The 18,918-nt window shown below is 49.2% G+C and overlaps 1 protein-coding gene across 2 annotated transcripts; it reads left to right on the forward strand.

The window, feature by feature from the left end:
* The first annotated feature begins 1,874 nt into the window (after positions 1–1,874).
* LOC123395446 lies at positions 1,875–17,572 on the forward strand. 2 transcript variants are annotated; one of them, XM_045090449.1, is made up of 19 exons: positions 1,875–1,992; positions 2,376–2,520; positions 2,635–2,719; positions 3,096–3,198; positions 3,281–3,365; positions 3,782–3,865; positions 3,948–3,977; positions 4,061–4,164; positions 5,132–5,237; positions 12,900–13,324; positions 13,540–13,621; positions 13,831–14,007; positions 14,081–14,134; positions 15,079–15,171; positions 15,263–15,328; positions 15,440–15,486; positions 15,615–16,286; positions 16,424–16,929; positions 17,145–17,572. In XM_045090449.1, the coding sequence occupies exons 2-18, from the start codon at positions 2,404–2,406 to the stop codon at positions 16,812–16,814; spliced, it is 2,721 nt and encodes a 906-aa protein (XP_044946384.1). In that variant the 5' UTR covers positions 1,875–1,992; positions 2,376–2,403; the 3' UTR covers positions 16,815–16,929; positions 17,145–17,572. The 2 variants fall into 2 exon arrangements, with proteins under 2 accessions (XP_044946384.1, XP_044946385.1); XM_045090450.1 differs by lacking the exons at positions 1,875–1,992; positions 2,376–2,520 and adding an exon at positions 2,926–3,004 and having other exon boundaries at positions 2,678–2,719.
* Positions 17,573–18,918: the final 1,346 nt, after the last annotated feature.

Consider the following 18,918-nt stretch of genomic DNA (forward strand, 5'->3'; position numbering starts at 1 on the left):
GTGAACAAGAATAATCCACTAGAGTTGGCTGGATGCCCCCCTAATCAGATTATCGATTTCCTGATTATTTTTTTTGCCATCATTAGTTTATGATACAACTACTCTCTCCTTTCCAGTTTATAGGACTTAAATATGAAATCTCATCAACCAAGATGAATTATGAGTGAATGACACTACTCCCTCCGTCACGGTTTAGAAGACACGCTTGGAAAATCTCTGAGACCAAGGTAGTCATCGATTGGTTGTGAGATGTAGCAGATGTAAATGCTAATGCGCCTAATCAACTGAGAAAATACCAGTACTAATGTGTGAGCAGCAAATTGGGAGGGCGCATGCATGAGTAGTACTAGTACTAATTAATAGAAATAATTGCTTTCGCGCCTTAAACCTTGTCTATTTTGAAAACGCACGCAAGTTTAACCGTGCCTTCTAAACCGTGACGGAGAGAGTAGTTTTGACTAGTCAATTAAATATTTTCTCCCATATTCAATTTTCGAGTCAATAAATGTGGCATCCTCTTTTTCATTGAACTTGCATGGTGGATGTAAAAAAGCGATGCATGCTTAGCCATTCATTTCCTTTCTCTAAACTCTATAAATTAAATATGGCGTGAGACTCAAAGCACTTTAACTTAGTTAGTTTCAAAATGAGCCTAATATAATGGAAATTTGATTTTTTTAAGATGAGCCCTATAAACGAAAAAGGAGGGAGTACGGCGTAAGTTTATTCTTTTTGAGAATGAAGTTAATGACACGGCATCGGTTTGGCTTCTCCAAAATAACTAAAATAAAATTATACTTCCTCCGTCCCAAAATTCTTGTTTTAGATTTGTCTAGATATGAATGTTCTAGTCAAGTTTTAGTATCTAGATACATCTGTTTCTAGACAAACATAAGATAAATTTTTTCGGACGGAGGAAGTACTGAATATGTTTGTGTCTCCAACACGTGTGTAAATTTTCATAAGAAGGCAACGCATATTGTGATCGTTCGGGAGAATAGAACATAATCTATTCTATGAAAAGTAGCTTTTCCCGTAGCAATTTTCTTTCTTGTCCAGATCACAATGTGCGTTGTTTCCTCACATATGTTTATTTTTTAGAAACATGTGGTGCGATCCCTTTGATCTGACCGTCCGTCTGCCCCTGCGATGTTGCCGCCCCTGCATTGCTGTCGCCCGCATCACCGTTGCCTGTCCCCGTCGACCGTCCGCATGGCCGGTGCTCGCCCCTGTTGGCCGCCAGCTTCGTCGGTTTCAGCCTTCGCCTATCGTCCTCGTCGCCTGCTGCCATGGCCGGGATCGCGCATATACAAGTGTTGCATCCGTTATCTAATTTTTTTATCAAACGTTGTTGAAAAAGCTTCAACCATATATAGGGAAAACTTCAATCGGCTATGCTCAGCAAGGAAAGCTGCAACCGTAGTTGCATTTTGCTACTACCGGCTAACTTTTTTGCTACATCCATCAAGGTGGATCTGCGACCTAGCAACAACTGCGACGAATTTTTGCTGCAACTGTAGTTGCATTTTGCTACTACCGGCGATCTTTTTTGTTACATCCATTAAGGCGGTGTTGCGACCTCGCGACGACGACGACGATGGTTTTGCTGCATCAGTGGCCGAAATTTGCTACATCGCTGTTTGTTTTTGTTACTATCAACGATTTTTGCTGTATGACTTGATTTGACGGTTAAACAAGGTTCGATCTGACGACACGCGCATGACCGGCCGAAAGTGTCGGACGGGGCGTCGACGCAAATCAATGCCCTGTTTTTTTTTTAAAGAAAAACAGATGTTTCGACCTTTTTTTTTCTCCTTCTTCTGGTTTTACTGTTCATTCACTTGAGAGGACGTGAGGGCTCTGTTTCGAATTTCCAACCGATTGATGGCCTTTTCGTAAAAACAAAACCTTGCTCACGAATCCCCTCTCTCTCGTCGGCGGCGGCGGCGACGGCGACGGCGACGGCCACGCGTAGTTGACGGCGAGCCTTAGGTCAGTGCCTCCTCTCATCTATCTCTCCGGTATGCCCTGCCCCCCGCCCCCCCCCCCCCCTCTCTGCGCGAGCGGTGGCGGAGGTGGCACCGGAGAACGGGGGGCGGCGGGGGCCGAGAACGGAGGCCGCGCGCCCAGCCTAGGAGATCGCCATAGCCGTCGTCGTAACATCGTTCGCTCCCCGCCCCTTTCCCTGTTCGCGCAACATTTTCCTGGCCTCCGACTGATGCGACTCTGTAACGGACACCGTATCCCTAGCAAAGCTCAAACCTTTTTTTAGCTTATGAACTTGAAATTAGCTCCAGGCGATTCTGGTTCTGGACTATAATCGCATGAATGCAATGTCAACTATCACAAGTCATCACATGGCATACGTTTTGCAGGGTTTGATGCTCTAAGGTTTCTCTGGCCATGGCTCCGCATTACCAGGCCGCCACCCTGATTGCCTCCCCGTCCTATCCAGACGCCATCACTTGGTCAAGCGACAACTTGGTGGCCGTTGCCTCTGGCCACATCGTCACGATCCTGGTACGGGCAATTTCAGCGCCCTATTGTGTGCTGCATTCACTTCCACTCTTCAGTCATTATGATAATTAATCAATCTGTTGGGTTGACCTTTTATTCGTCATGGTTTTCTTGTAGAACCCGGCGGCACTTGACGGGCCTCGCGGACTCGTTGTGCTTCGCCCTAGGGATCCTTTTCCCATTGGAGTGGTCAACAGGGAAGGTAGGTCCTAAGTTGAATGTGTATTGCACATGTTAGTAGAGCACTCATGCAGTTTGACAGGCACAATGAGGTGAAATAATCATTCCATCCTGAGAGTCTTTTGAAACGAGGAATTTAGTGACTTGTTTAGCTGTTCGTTCTGTCAGAAATATTGAAGATTGTTCAGTTGTTCTGTAGTAAGAAGTTTGTTAACATCTATATTTCAGTGAGAATAGGATATGCTAGTATGCTGTTCAAATGAAGTGGAAATACTACAGTACTTGTTTTCGACGGACTACAGTGAAAGTATCTGGATGACATTTAAGAAGTTGCCTGCTTTATGATAACTGGAAAATAGCAATTCTTGTTTCATTTGAAATGTTCTCAACGTTTGCAGATCTCTTTGAACCAAGTTTAGTGCCTACATCCTTAGCCCGTGATACTGAACCGTGTGCACGGTCAGTTTCATGGTCCCAACAAGGATTTGCTCCAAATTCTGGGTAATTTCTGTTGACTGATATATTAAATTCATGTATTCATCTTTTTGCCTAATATTTTTGTTTATATGGATCATTATTTCAGTTGTTTGTTGGCTGTCTGTACTGTTGATGGTCACGTGAATCTTTACCGCTCACCAGTTTCTGAATTTTGTGATGACTGGATTAAGGTAAACCTGTTTGGCTAAATTAGTTCATATTAAGACATCTGGAGTTAGAATCGGTACCCGTCACATTTCTCTTTTTTTTGTGTACTTGGGATTAAAGTTTGCATGATCCATATGCATATGGACCCTATTTTTTTTTTATATCAATAGCTCACTATTAACAGCTTCACCTAGTTTGCAGTCAAGTTTTATATGTTAATACCTTTTTTTCACCTGTTACAAACAAAAGAAACTTGTACATTACAATTTTGGGTTATAGTTTTTTTTTCATTTTTATTAAATCTCCCACAAGTTTGTTCTTGCCAAAATTAATATTTCCTGTTTTCATTAAATTTTATTTTCTTCTGTCATTGTGGAGTTATCACGTGGTCTAGGCCGCAACTTCAAGTATGCTCATCAACTCCTAATCTGTTGGTTAGGTTGTGGATATATCTCAATTGTTGTTTAACTATTACAAAAATATTAACTTTGGAGAGGATGATGGTCCAGATTCATTTCCTCAGGTACGCTCCCTTCCACCTGAGCAACGAGGTTTCCCTGATTATTTAAGAATTTTGTTGTTGACAGTTTTCTCTCATACATTAGGAAAAGGCAAATACTGACCACGCTCCTCAGGTATGCTCCCTTCCACTTGAGCACTGAGTGGTTTTCTTGATTATCATAGAATATCGCCATGATTTTCCCCCTTCATATAATAGGAAAAGTTAAATAACAAGCACACACTGGACACAGGATATGCCGGTGAATTGCAAGAACCTCTTTCTCGGAGGGGTCCTGGACGGAGAAAAAGGAAGCCAGTAAGGTGAATGGTACTGTCTGTTAAATCATCAAAGCTTTACAATTTTCACTGAAAACATAACCAAGTTTTGAAATAACAAGATAATCCAAAGGGGTTAGTTCAAGCAAAATAATAAGATTGATTCACATGCCTTAATGGCTCGGTGACGGGATAGTAGTTTGTGTGAAAAGATTTGCATACCAGTATATTTCTAGATCATACTAACAGCAACTCTAGAGAACTATGGGTTTAGAAGTTTGCTCTGGGCCTCACACTTTCAACACTTGCTTTCTGGGAGACAGATTGTACCTTTATTGCATTAGGCATTTTCTCTGTGAGTGAAGTCCAATGCTTAGTGAGCAATGATGACCTCCAATCATAAGAAGTTAGTAGATTGCAGTAACAGAGCACCACAGCCCTTATATCTAAGGAGCTCGAAAAGGAAAGACCACGCCACAGTATCTAAGGCTTTAGCTATGTCGAGCTTCAGCAATAAGCATTGACATCTCTTTTGGTAGAATTAAAAAGGAGCATTCAAAGTTTTGGCCATGTTTACAAAGCACCTAAAGCTTGCTCATTATATAAAGGAGTGCATGTCCCCTTGTGTGGTTATAAATTTACACTGCAATGGGAAAGCTATGCACGCTTTTCTGTTGTAGTATTGATAGTTAATGTGAGAAATAGGGTAAGCCAAGCTAAGGGTGCACGAAATTGCTAAAAACCTATTCATGTTAGCTATTATCCAGTGCCAACTGTTGATATATCAGCCTCATCTGCCACACATAAATAAGGGGTGTTCGGTTTCAACTTTCAAACCCATCATGCCACATTTTTACTAGCATACATTTTGGTTTTTAACTGATTTATTTTATTTTCATTTGAAATGCCACCATTTGTTGGTGGCCTTCTAGCATTCTTATATTGTGCCTGAACAATCATCCAAAATAATTTTGTGCCTGAATTATTCGAAGTGGATTTTGACCGATTGTAGAGTTGAAGGCTATGTTTATGATGATGATGATGGAGATGATACTTCAAAGGATGCAGACTTCTCTCTGAATCCATGTCCTACATTAGCGAAGATGCCTGCGAAAAAGGTAGTTTTTACATGTTGATATGTAGGCTTATGTTCAGTTTAACTCGATTTATTTGAGAAATTTGACAAAATGACACAGTTTTTCTTTGATTTTGCTTCAAAGGCACACGTTCCATTGTCTTTGCCAAAATGACACATATTTGGATGACAACTAGACAAAATGACACACTTTGTGTTTTTTTCTTCTTCTCATTTTTGTGTTTTACGACCACATATCAGACTTTGTTGGATGAATATGCCCTCTGGTCTTACTCCCTGTGCATCTCCTGATCAAATCGATCAGAACCGGTTTTAGAAGCGATCGGATTGATCAAAATCGATCGAGTCCTCTCCTCGCCTTTCCCCGTCCGACCCTCACCTTGTTCCGCCCCTCGCTGCTGCTTCGCCGCGTCCCTCCCTCTAGCTTGCCGCCGTCCCTCCTCTGTCTGTCTCAGCCGATGGTACCTGGAACTAGGCCATGCGGTGGCTGCCCCGGAGCACGTGAGTCTTGGGTGCTGTGGTGGACAGGGAGCAGCCGACAGGTGAGGGGCGTGCTGAGGTGCCCTCTCAGCCGTCCGTTTCTGTGTGTGCTGAGGACAGCGGCGACTTCTAGGTTCTGCCAACTTGTGTATTGGTGGTGCAACTGGCCCCAGCTAGGCGCTACTTTCTCTGCTCACTGAAGGTACCTTTTTTTTTCGAGAAAAAGCAAAAGACTTTTGCGTTTCATTGTATTGAAAAGAAGGGGTTTGGTACAATCCTCCTAGGAGGCAGATTTACAAGGTGAGTACAGGCACACTAGTGGACATCCCAGGTCTGTGGCAAGATGGCCCGGAGCCCCAAGGCGCCAGCTCTGGCCCAGAGTGCGGCCTCTTCCTTAATCCTAGCCGTCAGGGAGGTAACCGACGGTGTTGCGCCCTCAAACACACATCCGTTGCGATGCTTCCAAATCATCCAAGGGACGAGCAAGGCAGCGAAAGCCAATCCCTTGTGCATAGGTTTAGGGGTGTCATGTCGTGCAGAGCGCCACCAGTCGTGGAGAGTGGCATCGTTATTGGGCAGCGGGCAAGAGAGGCGCAGCCATGAGAGGATCTCGTGCCACACTTCGCGGCTGAAAGGGCATTCCAGCAGAAGATGATGAATCGTCTCCGGGACCTGATCGCAAAGAGGGCAGCGCTGTGGGTGCGGCAGGTTGCGCCTCGCGAGGCGGTCGGCCGTCCAGCACCGATCGAGGTTGGCAAGCCAGTGGAAGAAGCGCACCCGAGGTGGTGCCCAGCACTTCCAGGTAAGCTTCCAAGCCTGGCATCTAGAGGAGCCTTGAAAAGTGGCAAGGTATGCGGACTTGGCGGAGTACTCGCTGTTCGCGGTCCACTTCCAGCGAATGCAGTCCGGTGCGTCAGTGAGGGCAGTTTCGGCGAGCATGTGCCAGAGGCGCAGGTATTCTCCAATCTCCGGGATGCCAATCATGCCGTGGATGTTCGTGGCCCATTGGTTCGCATGAAGGCCGTCCGCAACAGTTCTGGACTTGCGACGCCGTTTGGGGATGAGAGCAAAAAGGAGAGGCGCGATCTCGCGGATCGCATGCCCGTTGATCCATCTGTCCTCTCAGAACAGGGCGCGTTGGCCATTGCCAATAGTCATGGAAGTGGAGGCGAAGAAGAGGGCGCGCTCCTCGGGCGCGAATTGCAGGCAAGGCCGCTCCAGGCCCTGCCATCATCGACTCGGCTGAGCCATTGCCACCGCATGCGAAGGGCGAGGCCAGTGCGCTCGAGGTCATGAACGCCGAGGCCACCGAACTGGATAGGCCGGCAGACGCGCCGCCAGTTGACGTGGCAATTGCCTCCATTGGCCTCGGCGCGGCCATCCCAAAGGAATCCTCTTTCAATCTTCTCCAAGAGTTTGATGGTCTTCTTTGGCGGCGCAAGCACAAGGAGCTGATGAATGGGGATCGCGCTCAAGACAGCCTTGACGAAGGCAAGGCGGCCGGCTTTGTTCATGAGCCAAGCCTTCCAGAAGGGCAGCTTCCCAGCGACCTTGTCGACGACGGGTTGGAGCTGGGCAGCAGTGGGGCGACCCTGCGTGAGCGGGATGCCCAAGTAAGTAAGCGGGAATTCGACGATGGGGCATCCCAGGTGCGCGACAACATGAGCAGCGTCCGCGGTGTCGCAGCGGATGAGGGCCGCAACGCTCTTCTGGAAGTTCACGTGCAGGCCAGAGGCGCGCCCAAAGAGCTGCAGGATCTCCTTCACCGCCGCGATATCATCCGGCGAGGGGTGGCACAGGAGAATCACGTCGTCGGCGTAGAGGGATATGGTAGGGATGGTGCGGCGCGGGTGTAGCTGCTGCATGACTCAGAGCTCAACCGCGCGATGGAAGAGCCTGCCCAATGTATCGACAACAAGGACGAAGAGGTGCGGGGAAACTGGATCACCTTGGCGCAGTCCACAGCGGTGCCAAATCGCGGGTCCAGGGTTGCCGTTGAGGAGAACCTTGGTGCTGGCCGACGACAGGAGAAGGGCGATCCAACCAAGGAAGCGGTTGCCAAAGCCATGGCATCGCAGCACCTCGAACAGGAAAGGCCACGAGACGGAGTCGAAAGCCCGCGCCATGTCAAGCTTCAGAAGCACGCGAGGGGCACCAAGCTGATGCAATAGCCGCGCGGATTGACGCACTAGGATGAAGTTGTCGTGAAGACTTTGCCCGGGGATGAACGCGTTTTGGACGTTGCTGACAAGGTTGTTGAGCTTGGGAGCTAGGCGGAGCGAAAGCAGCTTGGCCAGGACCTTGGCGACAATGTGAATTAGGCTTATGGGCCTATAATCTCCCAGGCCATTGGCATCGGCGCGCTTGGGGAGGAGCGTAATTAGCGCCTGGTTAAGGCAGCTAAACCCTCGTCCACGCAGCGCGTAAACCTGATCGAAGACGCATCGGAGGTCGTGCTTGATGACCGGCCAGCAGGAGCGGAGGAACTCCGCGGTGAAGCCGTCGGGGCCGGGCGCCTTGCGAGACGGCAAGCTTTTGATGGCTTGCCAAATCTCATCTTCGCTGAATGGCGCGTCGAGGTCTTCCAGGTTTGAGGGCTCAATGAATTGTGACAGGTCAATGGTGCAGTCACGCTGCACGTCCGTCCCAATCCGTCTGTCAAAGTGCTCGAAAGTGGCCGCGACCATGTCGCTAGGATCAGTGAGTACGGCGCCGTCGACAGAGATGCCATGGATCCAGTTCTTCTGCTTGCGGTATGTGCACTGGCGATGGTACAACATAGTGTTCGCGTCGCCGTCTTTGAGAGAAGCAATGCGTGCGCGCTGCCGGGCGATCGTCCGCTCAAGAGAAGCAAGGCCAAGGTAGGAGAGCTTGAGTTGACGACGCAACCAGTCCTCATGCGGTGATAGGGCCCGTTGTTCTTGCGCGGCGTCGAAGCGGAGCAGCAGCTCACCAGAGATCGCAAGCTGGTCTCGCACGTTGCCAACGGAACGCGCGCTCCAGCTGGTGAGCTTACGCGTTGTGGCCTGCATGCGCCGCATGAACCGCCGGAACGGGTCGGCGTCGTCCACCGAATGCCACGAGGCCGCCACGATCTTCGGGAAACCGGCGAGACGAGTCCAGTACTCCTCGAAGTGGAATCGTCGGTGCGTTGATGGGAGAGGCGAACAATCGAGCAAGAGGGGGGAGTGATCCGAGACGACCGAGGCCAGGCAACGCAGATGGCATTTGCCGTGCAACTCATCCCAGTCCGTGGAGCACAACACTCGATCGAGATGGACCAAGGTGGGCGGGCTCTGCTCGTTGGACCATGTATAGCGCCGGCCGCTGAGGTAAATCTCCTTGAGCGCGAGGTCGTTGAGGACGCGTCGGAACCGCCCCATCATTCTCCGATTGAGATTGTCGTTGTTCTTGTCTTCGTCACGGTAGATCATATTGAAGTCCCCGCAGATGAGCCATGGGCTGGGGCATGCGTCGCGGACGTCGCGGATCTCCTGCAGAAAAGCGATCTTGGCGTTGTTGTCTCGGGGGCCATAGACGATAGAGAGCCACCACGGCACGCTCGTGCTACCAGGTGTCGTAACCCGGGCGGAGATGGTGTTGGTGGTGAACATCGGGTCCGTGATCGTCACGTCCCGGCTCTTCCAAGCCAGCAGGATCCCGCCATGGGTGCCGTTCGCTGGGAGATAAACATATTCATCAAACTCACATCCCAACGTCTCAAGGACAGTCGACGAGTAGACGAATTCCATTTTAGTCTCTTGGAAGCAAGCGATCGAAGTGCTGGAAGTTACAACGAGCGAGCGTACTGCCGTACGTCTGGCACGGGCGTTGAGGCCGCGAACGTTCCAATTGATGATTTTGAGGCCGTGATCCATTAGGCAGAGGTCGACGAATGGGCACGCGTCGGCGCGGCTAGGCCTCGATCGGGCTGCCCGAGATCACCGTGGTGATAGGCGCCGTGGACGGGTCGGCGGGTAGCGCGCGGCCAACAAGCGTGGCAATGGCCGTCAACACGGCATGAGAGGGGCGCAGCAAAGACCCCATCGTATGCCTTCATGGCCTCGGCGGAGATCACCTGATCGGTTTCGATGATGCCAAGGGTGCGCAGTATCTGGACCTGCGCACGGCGCTCAGCGGTGGGCGGCACGCCGGGCTTGGCCTTCGCAGCGGTGGCAGATCATCCGCGGCGCGGCGAGAAGTTCAGGGGTTGTCGGCGTCGTTTGCGCGCAGGGTTGGGGAGGGCAGAGCAAGTCTGCTTTGTTGCCGCGGCGAGGAAGTCCCCAAGGGTCCAGGAGCTGACAGAGGCCGGCTGTCTGGTTCGTCGCAGAGTGATTGGCGGCGTGGCAAAACGCCCTGCGCTGCGCATCTAAGGCGCATGGGACACAGGGGTGGATTGCAGCGTTGACGGGCTTGGGGAAGCGGGCCTGTTGGCATGGGCATCAGGAGGCGTGGGCCTTTGCAGTATGCTTCTGGGCTCCTGGGCCGCGGGGGAGGGGCAGCCCAAGTCAGCGTCCCCGATGGCAGCGGCAGGAGGGGGCGAAGGCGCGATGGATGGAATCACACGACCCGCGTCCCACGTTGGCGAGGAGGGGGTGGCATGCAGATCAGCCAGGGCCACGGGGGTGGACGAGGGCGCTGCATCACGCGTCGCAGTGGCGGGGCCGGCATGCAAAGCAGCAGGTACTTCATCAGCCACAGGAGCTGACAAGGGCAAAGCGACCCGACAGCGGATCAGCCTCGGGAGCCACAAGGAGTGAGTCCGGGACCTCACTGGCAGAGGATAAGCCGTCCGGATCCCCAAGCGCGCAAGCATTGGCCGGGGTGGGTCCATCGCCAGAGGGGCTGTCTCCCTGCGCGCACGGCGACGCGCAAGACCGGGTCGTTGCGGGCCCGACTGCAGGAGGAGGGCGGGCGGGCGCCAATTGGCTGTTGCCAGCTGTCGGGGTGGCAAGCACCAACGCTGGGGTGGGCGACTCGGTCGGCCTGGGATCCGTTGCAGCTGCAGCTTTGGCCAGCGCAGCCTGAATCCTGGCACGCTTTTTCTTTCCGCCACGCTTTCCTCTTTTGGCTTTGCGACTAGGCGGGTGGGCCCCAGCCTGCGGCCATGCATCCATGCATCTGGCACGGGACGGGCGGAGGCGCATGCGCAGCCGCGGCGGCGCGGGACGCCAGCCAGCCAGGGTTGACCGCCTCGCCATCGGCCCGTAGGCGGCCTCTGGAGCAAGTCCAGCCGGCGGAGTCGACCGCCATGCCGTCGGCGCGTTCGTCGGGGGCGGAGGTTGGGCGGCGACATTTCCGGCTACGACGGCGTTGCTGCCCGCGTCCATGACCACGTCCTGCGGGGTCGTGCGTGCTGCCATGAGCCTCGCCATCGCCATTGGCAGCATCATCAACCACCCTGGGAAGGGCAGCGGACCTCACTAGCCGGATGGAGATGGGGTACTCCAGGGTGCGGACGGCCGGAGGCAGGTCAGGTCGGATGCCGGGGACGTGCTCGACAATCTCCAGGATGGCATCCCGGCGAATGGAGGCCAGGTCCCGCACGCGCCCGGTGAGCCGGAATGTGGCAAGGTCAACGCGGGAACGCGTGTTCGGGTGCAGCCGCTCAACCCAACAGCCAGTCCCAAGGATGTGCTCGGCCGTGGACAGGTGCCATGCCTGCGTCGGGATGCCGCGGAGCTCGAGCTGCACAGAGTATGCAAAGCTCCCAGCAGTGGCGTGGGCGAGCTTGCACCAAGGGCGGAGCAGCAGGGTGAAGTGGGCGGCGTTGATGAGGTGGTCGTCGGCCATCCGGTCCATAATCAGCCGCGAGGAGAAGATGATGAGAAAGTCCTCCGGGGCGTGCTTGTGCACAGTGAAGTCGCCAGGCTGCAGGTCGAACATGGCGTGCAAGGTTGCCTCCACGTCGGTCGGGGAGACAGAGGGCCTGGTGCCGGTGATGGTGGCCACCATGCCGCGCGCAAGCACCTCCTCCGCTTCGTCCATCTCGATGGAACGAGCGATGGTGACACGCGTCGGCGCAGAGGCAGGCGGCGGGGGCGGTGTGGTGTTGCGTGGCGGAGCGGCGTCGCGGGGGAGTTGAGGAGGGGGGTTGCGCGGCGGGGTGTCAGGCACAGGACGGTGAACCGCCGGAGGCTGAGCACGGTGGTCACCGGGCAGCAGCGTCTCGCAGCAGCTGGACTCGTGGCCGGAGATGAGGCAGCGACGGCAGCGCACGGGGTTGGTGCAGGTCCGCACCCGGTGTCTGGCTTCCAGGCACCTGAAGCACAGGCCGGCGACTTCCTCGGGCGACGGGCTGCGACGACGGCGCTGGGAGGGAGGGGTGGCCGCACGACGCGCGCGCGGGCGACGGTTCCTCCGCCGCGGCTGCTGGAATCCATCGGCGTCGAGTACAGGGCCTCCAGAAACGCGATGGACCTCCGAGCGTGGTCCCAGGCGGGCGGCGGCCGGAACGCGGGCGGCCGGCGCGGTCGAGCGGAGCGGCACCAGGGCCGAGGAAGCAGGGGCCGGACGCGGCGCGGCCGGCGGGGTGCTGACGACCTCGCGGTAGGAGCACGAGTCAGAGGATTCGCCCGCAGAGCCGCTCCAGCGGATGCGACCGTCGGGGCTGGAGTTGCCGGAACGGGCATCGGCGGAGGCCATGGCCGGGGGGGGGGGGGGGGGAAGGGGAGGGGATGGCTACCGGCGGGCACACACAACTATTTTGTTCTCACTGAAGGTACTTGTAGGCTGTTGATGTTTGGCTGTTGCTCTTCTGTCTGTAGCAGCGAGTGTCGCAGTTGCTTGCTGCCTGTTGTCTTTTTGATGTCATCAACATTTTGGCAATGTAATTAATTGTATTTGTTTGCCGTTCGTGAGATGAGTGAGGCCGGGGTAAAGCCCAGCAGCGCGACGCCTCTCTGCTTTTTCTCCTCTCCAGGTTGCACGTACTGGCCCTAATTGATCGATCGGTCTTTCTTAGATCGAAATGGGAGCAGGCTACAACAAAAATACCAGGAACATTTTCGTCCTAAAAACTCTGACATTGACTCAATGAAAAAATGAGAAAAAAATACTGTCATTTTGTCCAACTGTCATCCAAATATGTGCCATTTTGGCAAGGACAATGAGAAGTGTGCTTCTAGAGCAAAGGCATAGGAAAAATTTCATTTTGTCAATTCTTCTGATTCTGGATTTAACTTGGGCCCAATTGTGATTCCAGATTGACATGCCTGTGCATGAAATGGCTGTCGTAATTGCGCAAGCTGGCTCACACAATAGCAAAGAAGCATTATCTTGCAATGGAGAAAACAAACTTCCTCCTCTGATCACAGCAAAACAATATTCACGTCGCAATGCACTTTTGTCTTCTCTTGTAGTTGCATGGTCACCAGTTTTGCCATCACACACTGCTATTTCTCATTGGTGCATTCTTGCTGTTGGCTCGAAGTCTGGGTATGTTTCATTTTGGAAACTATACAAGCCCGAGCACTACACATTAAATGTTTGCACTGTTACCAAAGATCCAATATTCGTTGGCGTTCTTCAAGCTCATAATTCATCGGTTTGTGCCATGAGCTGGGAAGTTTCATGTTCAAGGTCTTCAAAGTCTTCATTGCTTTTAGCAACTGGATGCTCAGATGGAAGGTAAACACATTTATACTTATCCTTTATAAATGTTGCAACCTTATCGTTTGTCTTTAAATGGTTTCATTGACCTTGACTCATGACATGTGGAAAAGGGTAGCTATGTTTAATTAATTAGAAATAAGATGTTTTGTGCTATTTCACAAGAAGTCCTGGATGCTAGATCAGCAGCATAGAACCTGCGCGATCAATGATTTTCCATGAACTTTTTTCAGTGTGAAGATATGGTCAGGTGATATCGAAGGATTGAATGAATGTTCAGATGGAAAAGAAGTGTCATTTTCGTCAGCTGCAGAGGTACATATTAAGCAACATCTTTGTACCTGTGTTTATTTGATGCATATAGGTGGATATTGGAGACTAATTGATGTAACATCCAATGAATATAGGTGGATATTGGAGACTAATTGATGTAACATCCAATGAATATAGGGATGCTTGTCTTTAGCTTAATTGCTGTAGCTGCTCTAATTATATACTCAATTCTGAAATGTTCCTCTTTCCAGGTGACCACTAATTCATCAGCTCCTGTCTCATCAATTTCATTGTCCACACCAGCTCAGCCTCAACATGAGGTTAATTTGGCAGTTGGAAGAGTATCTGGATCACTGGAAACATGGATATTTGACCTGCGCAGCAACAAAGTTGAGAATAGCAGTGAATGTCATGCACATGATCGAGTGGTAAAATTTCATTGTAATCGAATGTCTTTTCTCTCCAATAAAATTCAACTAATAATTGTCAACACTACTATAGGTGACAGGTTTATCATGGGGTTTAGATGGCCACTGTTTATACAGCTGCAGTCAGGTGCATTAACTTGTTGCAACTCTGTGATTATTCCTTCTGATTGTGTTAGGGTAAAAAAAATTCATGAAATTGTGTCCTCTTCTACCCTTGGCTCCTAGTAGGCTACCTTAGCCGGTCCCTTAGCTCCCTCCCAGAGAGTGGCAATACTACTAGCTGACGTCCTAACAAATTTTGTTACTATGGTAGTATGGGTAGTATGTGTTTATTTGGTTGTTAAAGTTACTCAAACGCTCCAAATATGCTAGAATTAACAACATAATCATTACTAATATTGTGAGATGGATACTGATGTCAACTGACAACCAATACCATGTGAACATCCCATGGCAATGGCATCATACGAAATGTTGCTGTGACATGTTATGTCGTAATGTCGGTCTTTCTCTGGGTGTATTACGGTCCAATGAAACTCATTAGAGTGGTGGGGTTTTTAGTTCAAGTAACTGAAACTTTGAGGACATGAGTGAGAAGGTAAACGGAGTGCCGGATCTATGTTGATAGTTATCCCGAGCTAAAAGGCTAGTCAACCCCTGACATATGTTGTACTCCCTCCGTCCGAAAATACTTGTCCGAGTAATGAATGTATCTAGATGTATTTTAGTTCTAGATACATCCATTTCTATCATTTTTGTGACAAGTAATTCCGGACGGAGGGAGTATTAGTATTGTTGGCTATGTAGTAACTGTGCTGATCCCGATACCTTTTTATTACTGTTGTCCAAGCTTTGTTGCAAACTTGTAACTGCTAAATTTTACGAGTCCCTTTTGATGCCTTCTGTATTTGATGGAGTTACTTCAGTTTTTCACAAATATGCTTCTAATAATAACTCCCATGTCCATGTTCTTTTCTTGCACCTGAATTGTATTATACTGCACAGTATTATTTTGTGTCATCCTAAACATTGTTTTTCATGCGGATTCTGCAAATTTTCCATCTTTATCAGGATAATTCTGCACGCTGTTGGATCTTTGAAAAGAATCAACTTGAAGAAGTTCCCGTGCACACAAATTTCCCCGAGCTAAAAGAATCGATAGATGTAAAACTGAGACTCCTTGTCGACCTTCTCCTTTTTCCTGAATGTGTGAGCTTGTATCATACTAACTGGTATCTCAAAAATGTTCATGCAGCTCTCAGTAGTATCTCATCAATGCTTTGGTCTTACACTTGCACCTGGAGAAGTAATGATTGCTGTGGTATGCTGTAGGTTGTCCCTTAAATCTGACATATGTTGCTCAACTGCGACTTTTGCACTTGAGCTTGTGTATACATAAGCGACACTAATTGATGTATATTGTCTCTTTCAGGTCCGCAGCTTGGACCCAAATATGCTAGATCAGATGTATCAAGCCAGGTATTATTTATGAGCTTAGTATAGGAAGTACTAGAGTCTTGTAATAGAAATCTTCATGTATTGACTGCTTTGAGATAAAAGTCCATTATCAGTTCATCATGGTAACATTTTGGTGACAAAAACAACAGGACACAAAAGGCAGTGGTTGAGTTCATTTGGATTGGTGGTCAATTCCTTGGCATTCCACTAACCAAGGACATTTATATCTCCAGCAAACAACCTGCAAAGTCATCCGAGACAAACTTCTTATGGTGGGGTTCCAACATTCTTTGGTCATTGAAGAATTATGAAAAATGTGAAACCGGACTTGTGTTATGGGATGTCATAGTTGCTTTACAAGTGCTCATGAAATCTGCACCAGCATTTCTGGAGACACTAATGCATAAATGGGTCTCAGATTTGTTTTCAGATGATCAACAACGTGTTTCTATCGATACCCTGTGTCAGTGTAGAAAGGACATGATGTCGAATCTCAGCTCGCGGAAGCTACACCTGCTGAATATCATTTGTAGGAAAGTAATGCTTCGTGATCCTGCTGGAGAAAATGGTAATAGCACGTCAACTGATTTGTGGAGCAGTCTTCTGTTGAGCAGCGAAAGAGAGCTACGAGAGAGACTTGTGGCTTTCACTTTTGCGGCTGTCTTGAATCGAATGTCATATTTTCGCAAGGGCGCATGTGCTGAAAACATGTGGTTTCCTGTTGGTGTTGCCCAGATGCTTTCTTGGGTGTCTGTGAACAGTGGAGGAGTGCATAATCAGCTCAGGTCTCTCTGTTCGACAATTAAACGCCTTGGAAGCAGGTATTCAGGTTTTGCTAGACTTATTGTTCATCTAAATCTAAGCTGATTCCATTACTTCATCAAGGACCTAAAGTAATATGTTAAATTGTAGAACTGGGCATTCAGTATATCTTCTTTAAATTGTTTTTCTGTTGCAGGATCAACTCTGTTTGTGAATACTCGGCTGAAGAAACATGTGCCTATTGCTCCGCACCGGTTCACTTCGAGTCACCTGACATAGCCTTGTGTGGAAGCGTCGATCCTGCTATTGTTCCCACAGAAAGGCACAAGCTGTCGAGATGCTTGGCATCGATGCGCTTATGCTCTGTTCTGGAACCGACCTGGTACTGTGTATGTTGTGGAGGAATGGTTGATAAGCTTGTGCCTGAGACCTATTTCGCCATGAAGACATCTCCTCTGTTGGGTGCTGTCAACCCAGACGATGAATCGTCACTCTGTTCAGCGCCTGCTGTTCCTCGTTGCCCCTTCTGCGGCATACTGCTGCAGAGGTTGATGCCGGAGTTCCTGCTCTCCGTCTCCCCGGTATAGAAGCTAGTGGGACTTTCCTGCTCAAGTGCACGTCGTCTCTTTTTGCAGTATTGTGCGTTTGTTCTTTATTGCTAGAGTCTGCCAAAAAAAAGGATGGAAAGCAACGTCATCCTGTGTAAGTCCTGAATTTCTTTTATCTATATGTTTGAATTATTGAGCTCCAAACACCCCTTTAACACATGATTATTAAGTTTCTATGGAATATGACCAAGAACAATATGAGCTCTATCTTCCATACAGCATGCACATTATGTCAGTCTACTTTTTAATTGGCCTGTTATTAGGCTTTTGGTTGATTGTGCCACTAAGTTTCTTATAATGGTATTTCAGCGACAGCATGATTGTTCTCGGGGAGATGATTGGTCAGCGTGTGCAGTGGCATCTGTAGCTTCGGTAGAGCTCGAGGAACAGCCAGATAGTCAAGGCAAAAGGAAATGGTTCAAGAGAAGACAGCGCTGCACAATCTTCATGTCCCGTGTTGGAACGTGACCCATAATTGTCGTGTTGGACAAGAGGCCTGGCGGCTTACGGCCTTCCCCGCTCTTCATCATGTTGTACGTATTAATGTTTTTTTTTTCCTTTTGCCTCCGACGGTCCAAAAGTCTTCTAGAGCTTGTATCTGGTCAAGTGTTTTAGCATATGATGTTCACAAGATTACTTTCCACTGCTGAGTCGTGGACATAAGAGTTCATGTCTCCATTTATAAGATTTTATCGTCTTTTCATGTCTTGATTTATATGATTTGTCAGTTTAGCTTTTGGTGAGGCTGTGCTTTAGATTGTTGGTTACCTATATATATAATCGACAAGCAGCAAGTGAATTTGGCAAAACCAGAATTTATAACATTTATGTAGAGGTGAGGCTGCGCTGTGGAGCAGATTTGTTTGATGGGAGAATATCATACGGAAACTAATATTCAATAAAAAACCAGATACTTGACATTAGAAAAGCTTTAGCATACGAACAACACGATCTAGTGCTAAGCTTAGGATTGGGTCTTGTCCATCACATCATTCTTCCAATGATGTGATCCCGTTATCAATGACATCCAATGTCTATGATCCGAAAACAATGATCAACTATTGATCAACGAGCCAGCCAACTAGAGGCTTGCTAGGGACACATTGTGATCTATTTATTCACACATGTATTACTGTTTTCTGTTAATACAATTATAACATGAACAATAGACGATTATCATAAACAAGGAAATATGATAATAACAATTTTATTATTGCCTCTAGGGTATATTTCTAACAACCTCCCACTTGCACTAGAGTCAATAATCTAGTTACATTGTGATGAATCGAACACCCATAGCATTGTGGTGTTGATCATGTTTTACTCGTGGAAGAGGTTTAGTCAACGGGTCTGCAATATTCAGATTCGTGTGTATTTTACAAATATCTATGACTCCTTTCTGGACCTGGTCCTGGATGGAGTTGTAGCGGCGTTGGATGTGCTTGGTCTTCCTGTGAAATCTGGGCTCCTTGGCTATGTCAATGGCTCTAGTGTTATCACACAAGAGTGTCATCGGACCTGACACGCTTGGAACCACTCCAAGGTCGGTTGATGAACTCCTTCATCCAGATCCCTTCATGAGCTGCTTCTGAAGCAGCTATGTACTCCGCTTCACATGTAGATGCTGCCACGATGTCTTGCTTGCTGCTGCACCAGCTCACTGTCCCACCATTCAGAACATACACGTATCCGGTTTGTGACTTAGAGTCATCTGGATCTGTGTCGAAGCTAGCATCGGCGTAACCCTTTACGATGAGCTCTTCGTCACCTCCATAAACGAGAAACATCTGCTTAGTCATTTTCAGATACTTAAGGATATTTTTGACCGCTGTCCAGTGTTCCATACCGGGATCACTTTGGCACCTCTCCGTCACACGGAGTGACAAATCCCGATCTCGATTCGTACCAACCCAACAGATACTTTCGAAGATACCTGTAGTGCACCTTTATAGTCACCCAGTTACGTTGTGACGTTGATACACCCAAAGCACTCCTTCGATATCCGGGAGTTGCATAATCTCACGGTCGAAGGAAAAGATACTTGACATTAGAAAAGCTTTAGCATACGAACAACACGATCTAG

The sequence above is a fragment of the Hordeum vulgare genome, chromosome 5H, assembly GCF_904849725.1.
Source record: "Hordeum vulgare subsp. vulgare chromosome 5H, MorexV3_pseudomolecules_assembly, whole genome shotgun sequence".
Taxonomy (NCBI): domain Eukaryota; kingdom Viridiplantae; phylum Streptophyta; class Magnoliopsida; order Poales; family Poaceae; genus Hordeum; species Hordeum vulgare.

Excerpts from the sequence above, each read along its gene's own strand:
- LOC123395446 (XM_045090449.1), top strand. The coding sequence starts at position 2,404 with ATGGCTCCGCATTACCAGGCCGCCACCCTGATTGCCTCCCCGTCCTAT. Across the intron at positions 3,199-3,280 it reads GGATTTGCTCCAAATTCTGG|TTGTTTGTTGGCTGTCTGTA; the intron begins GTAATTTCTGTT and ends TCATTATTTCAG. Across the intron at positions 3,978-4,060 it reads ATACTGACCACGCTCCTCAG|GAAAAGTTAAATAACAAGCA; the intron begins GTATGCTCCCTT and ends TTCATATAATAG.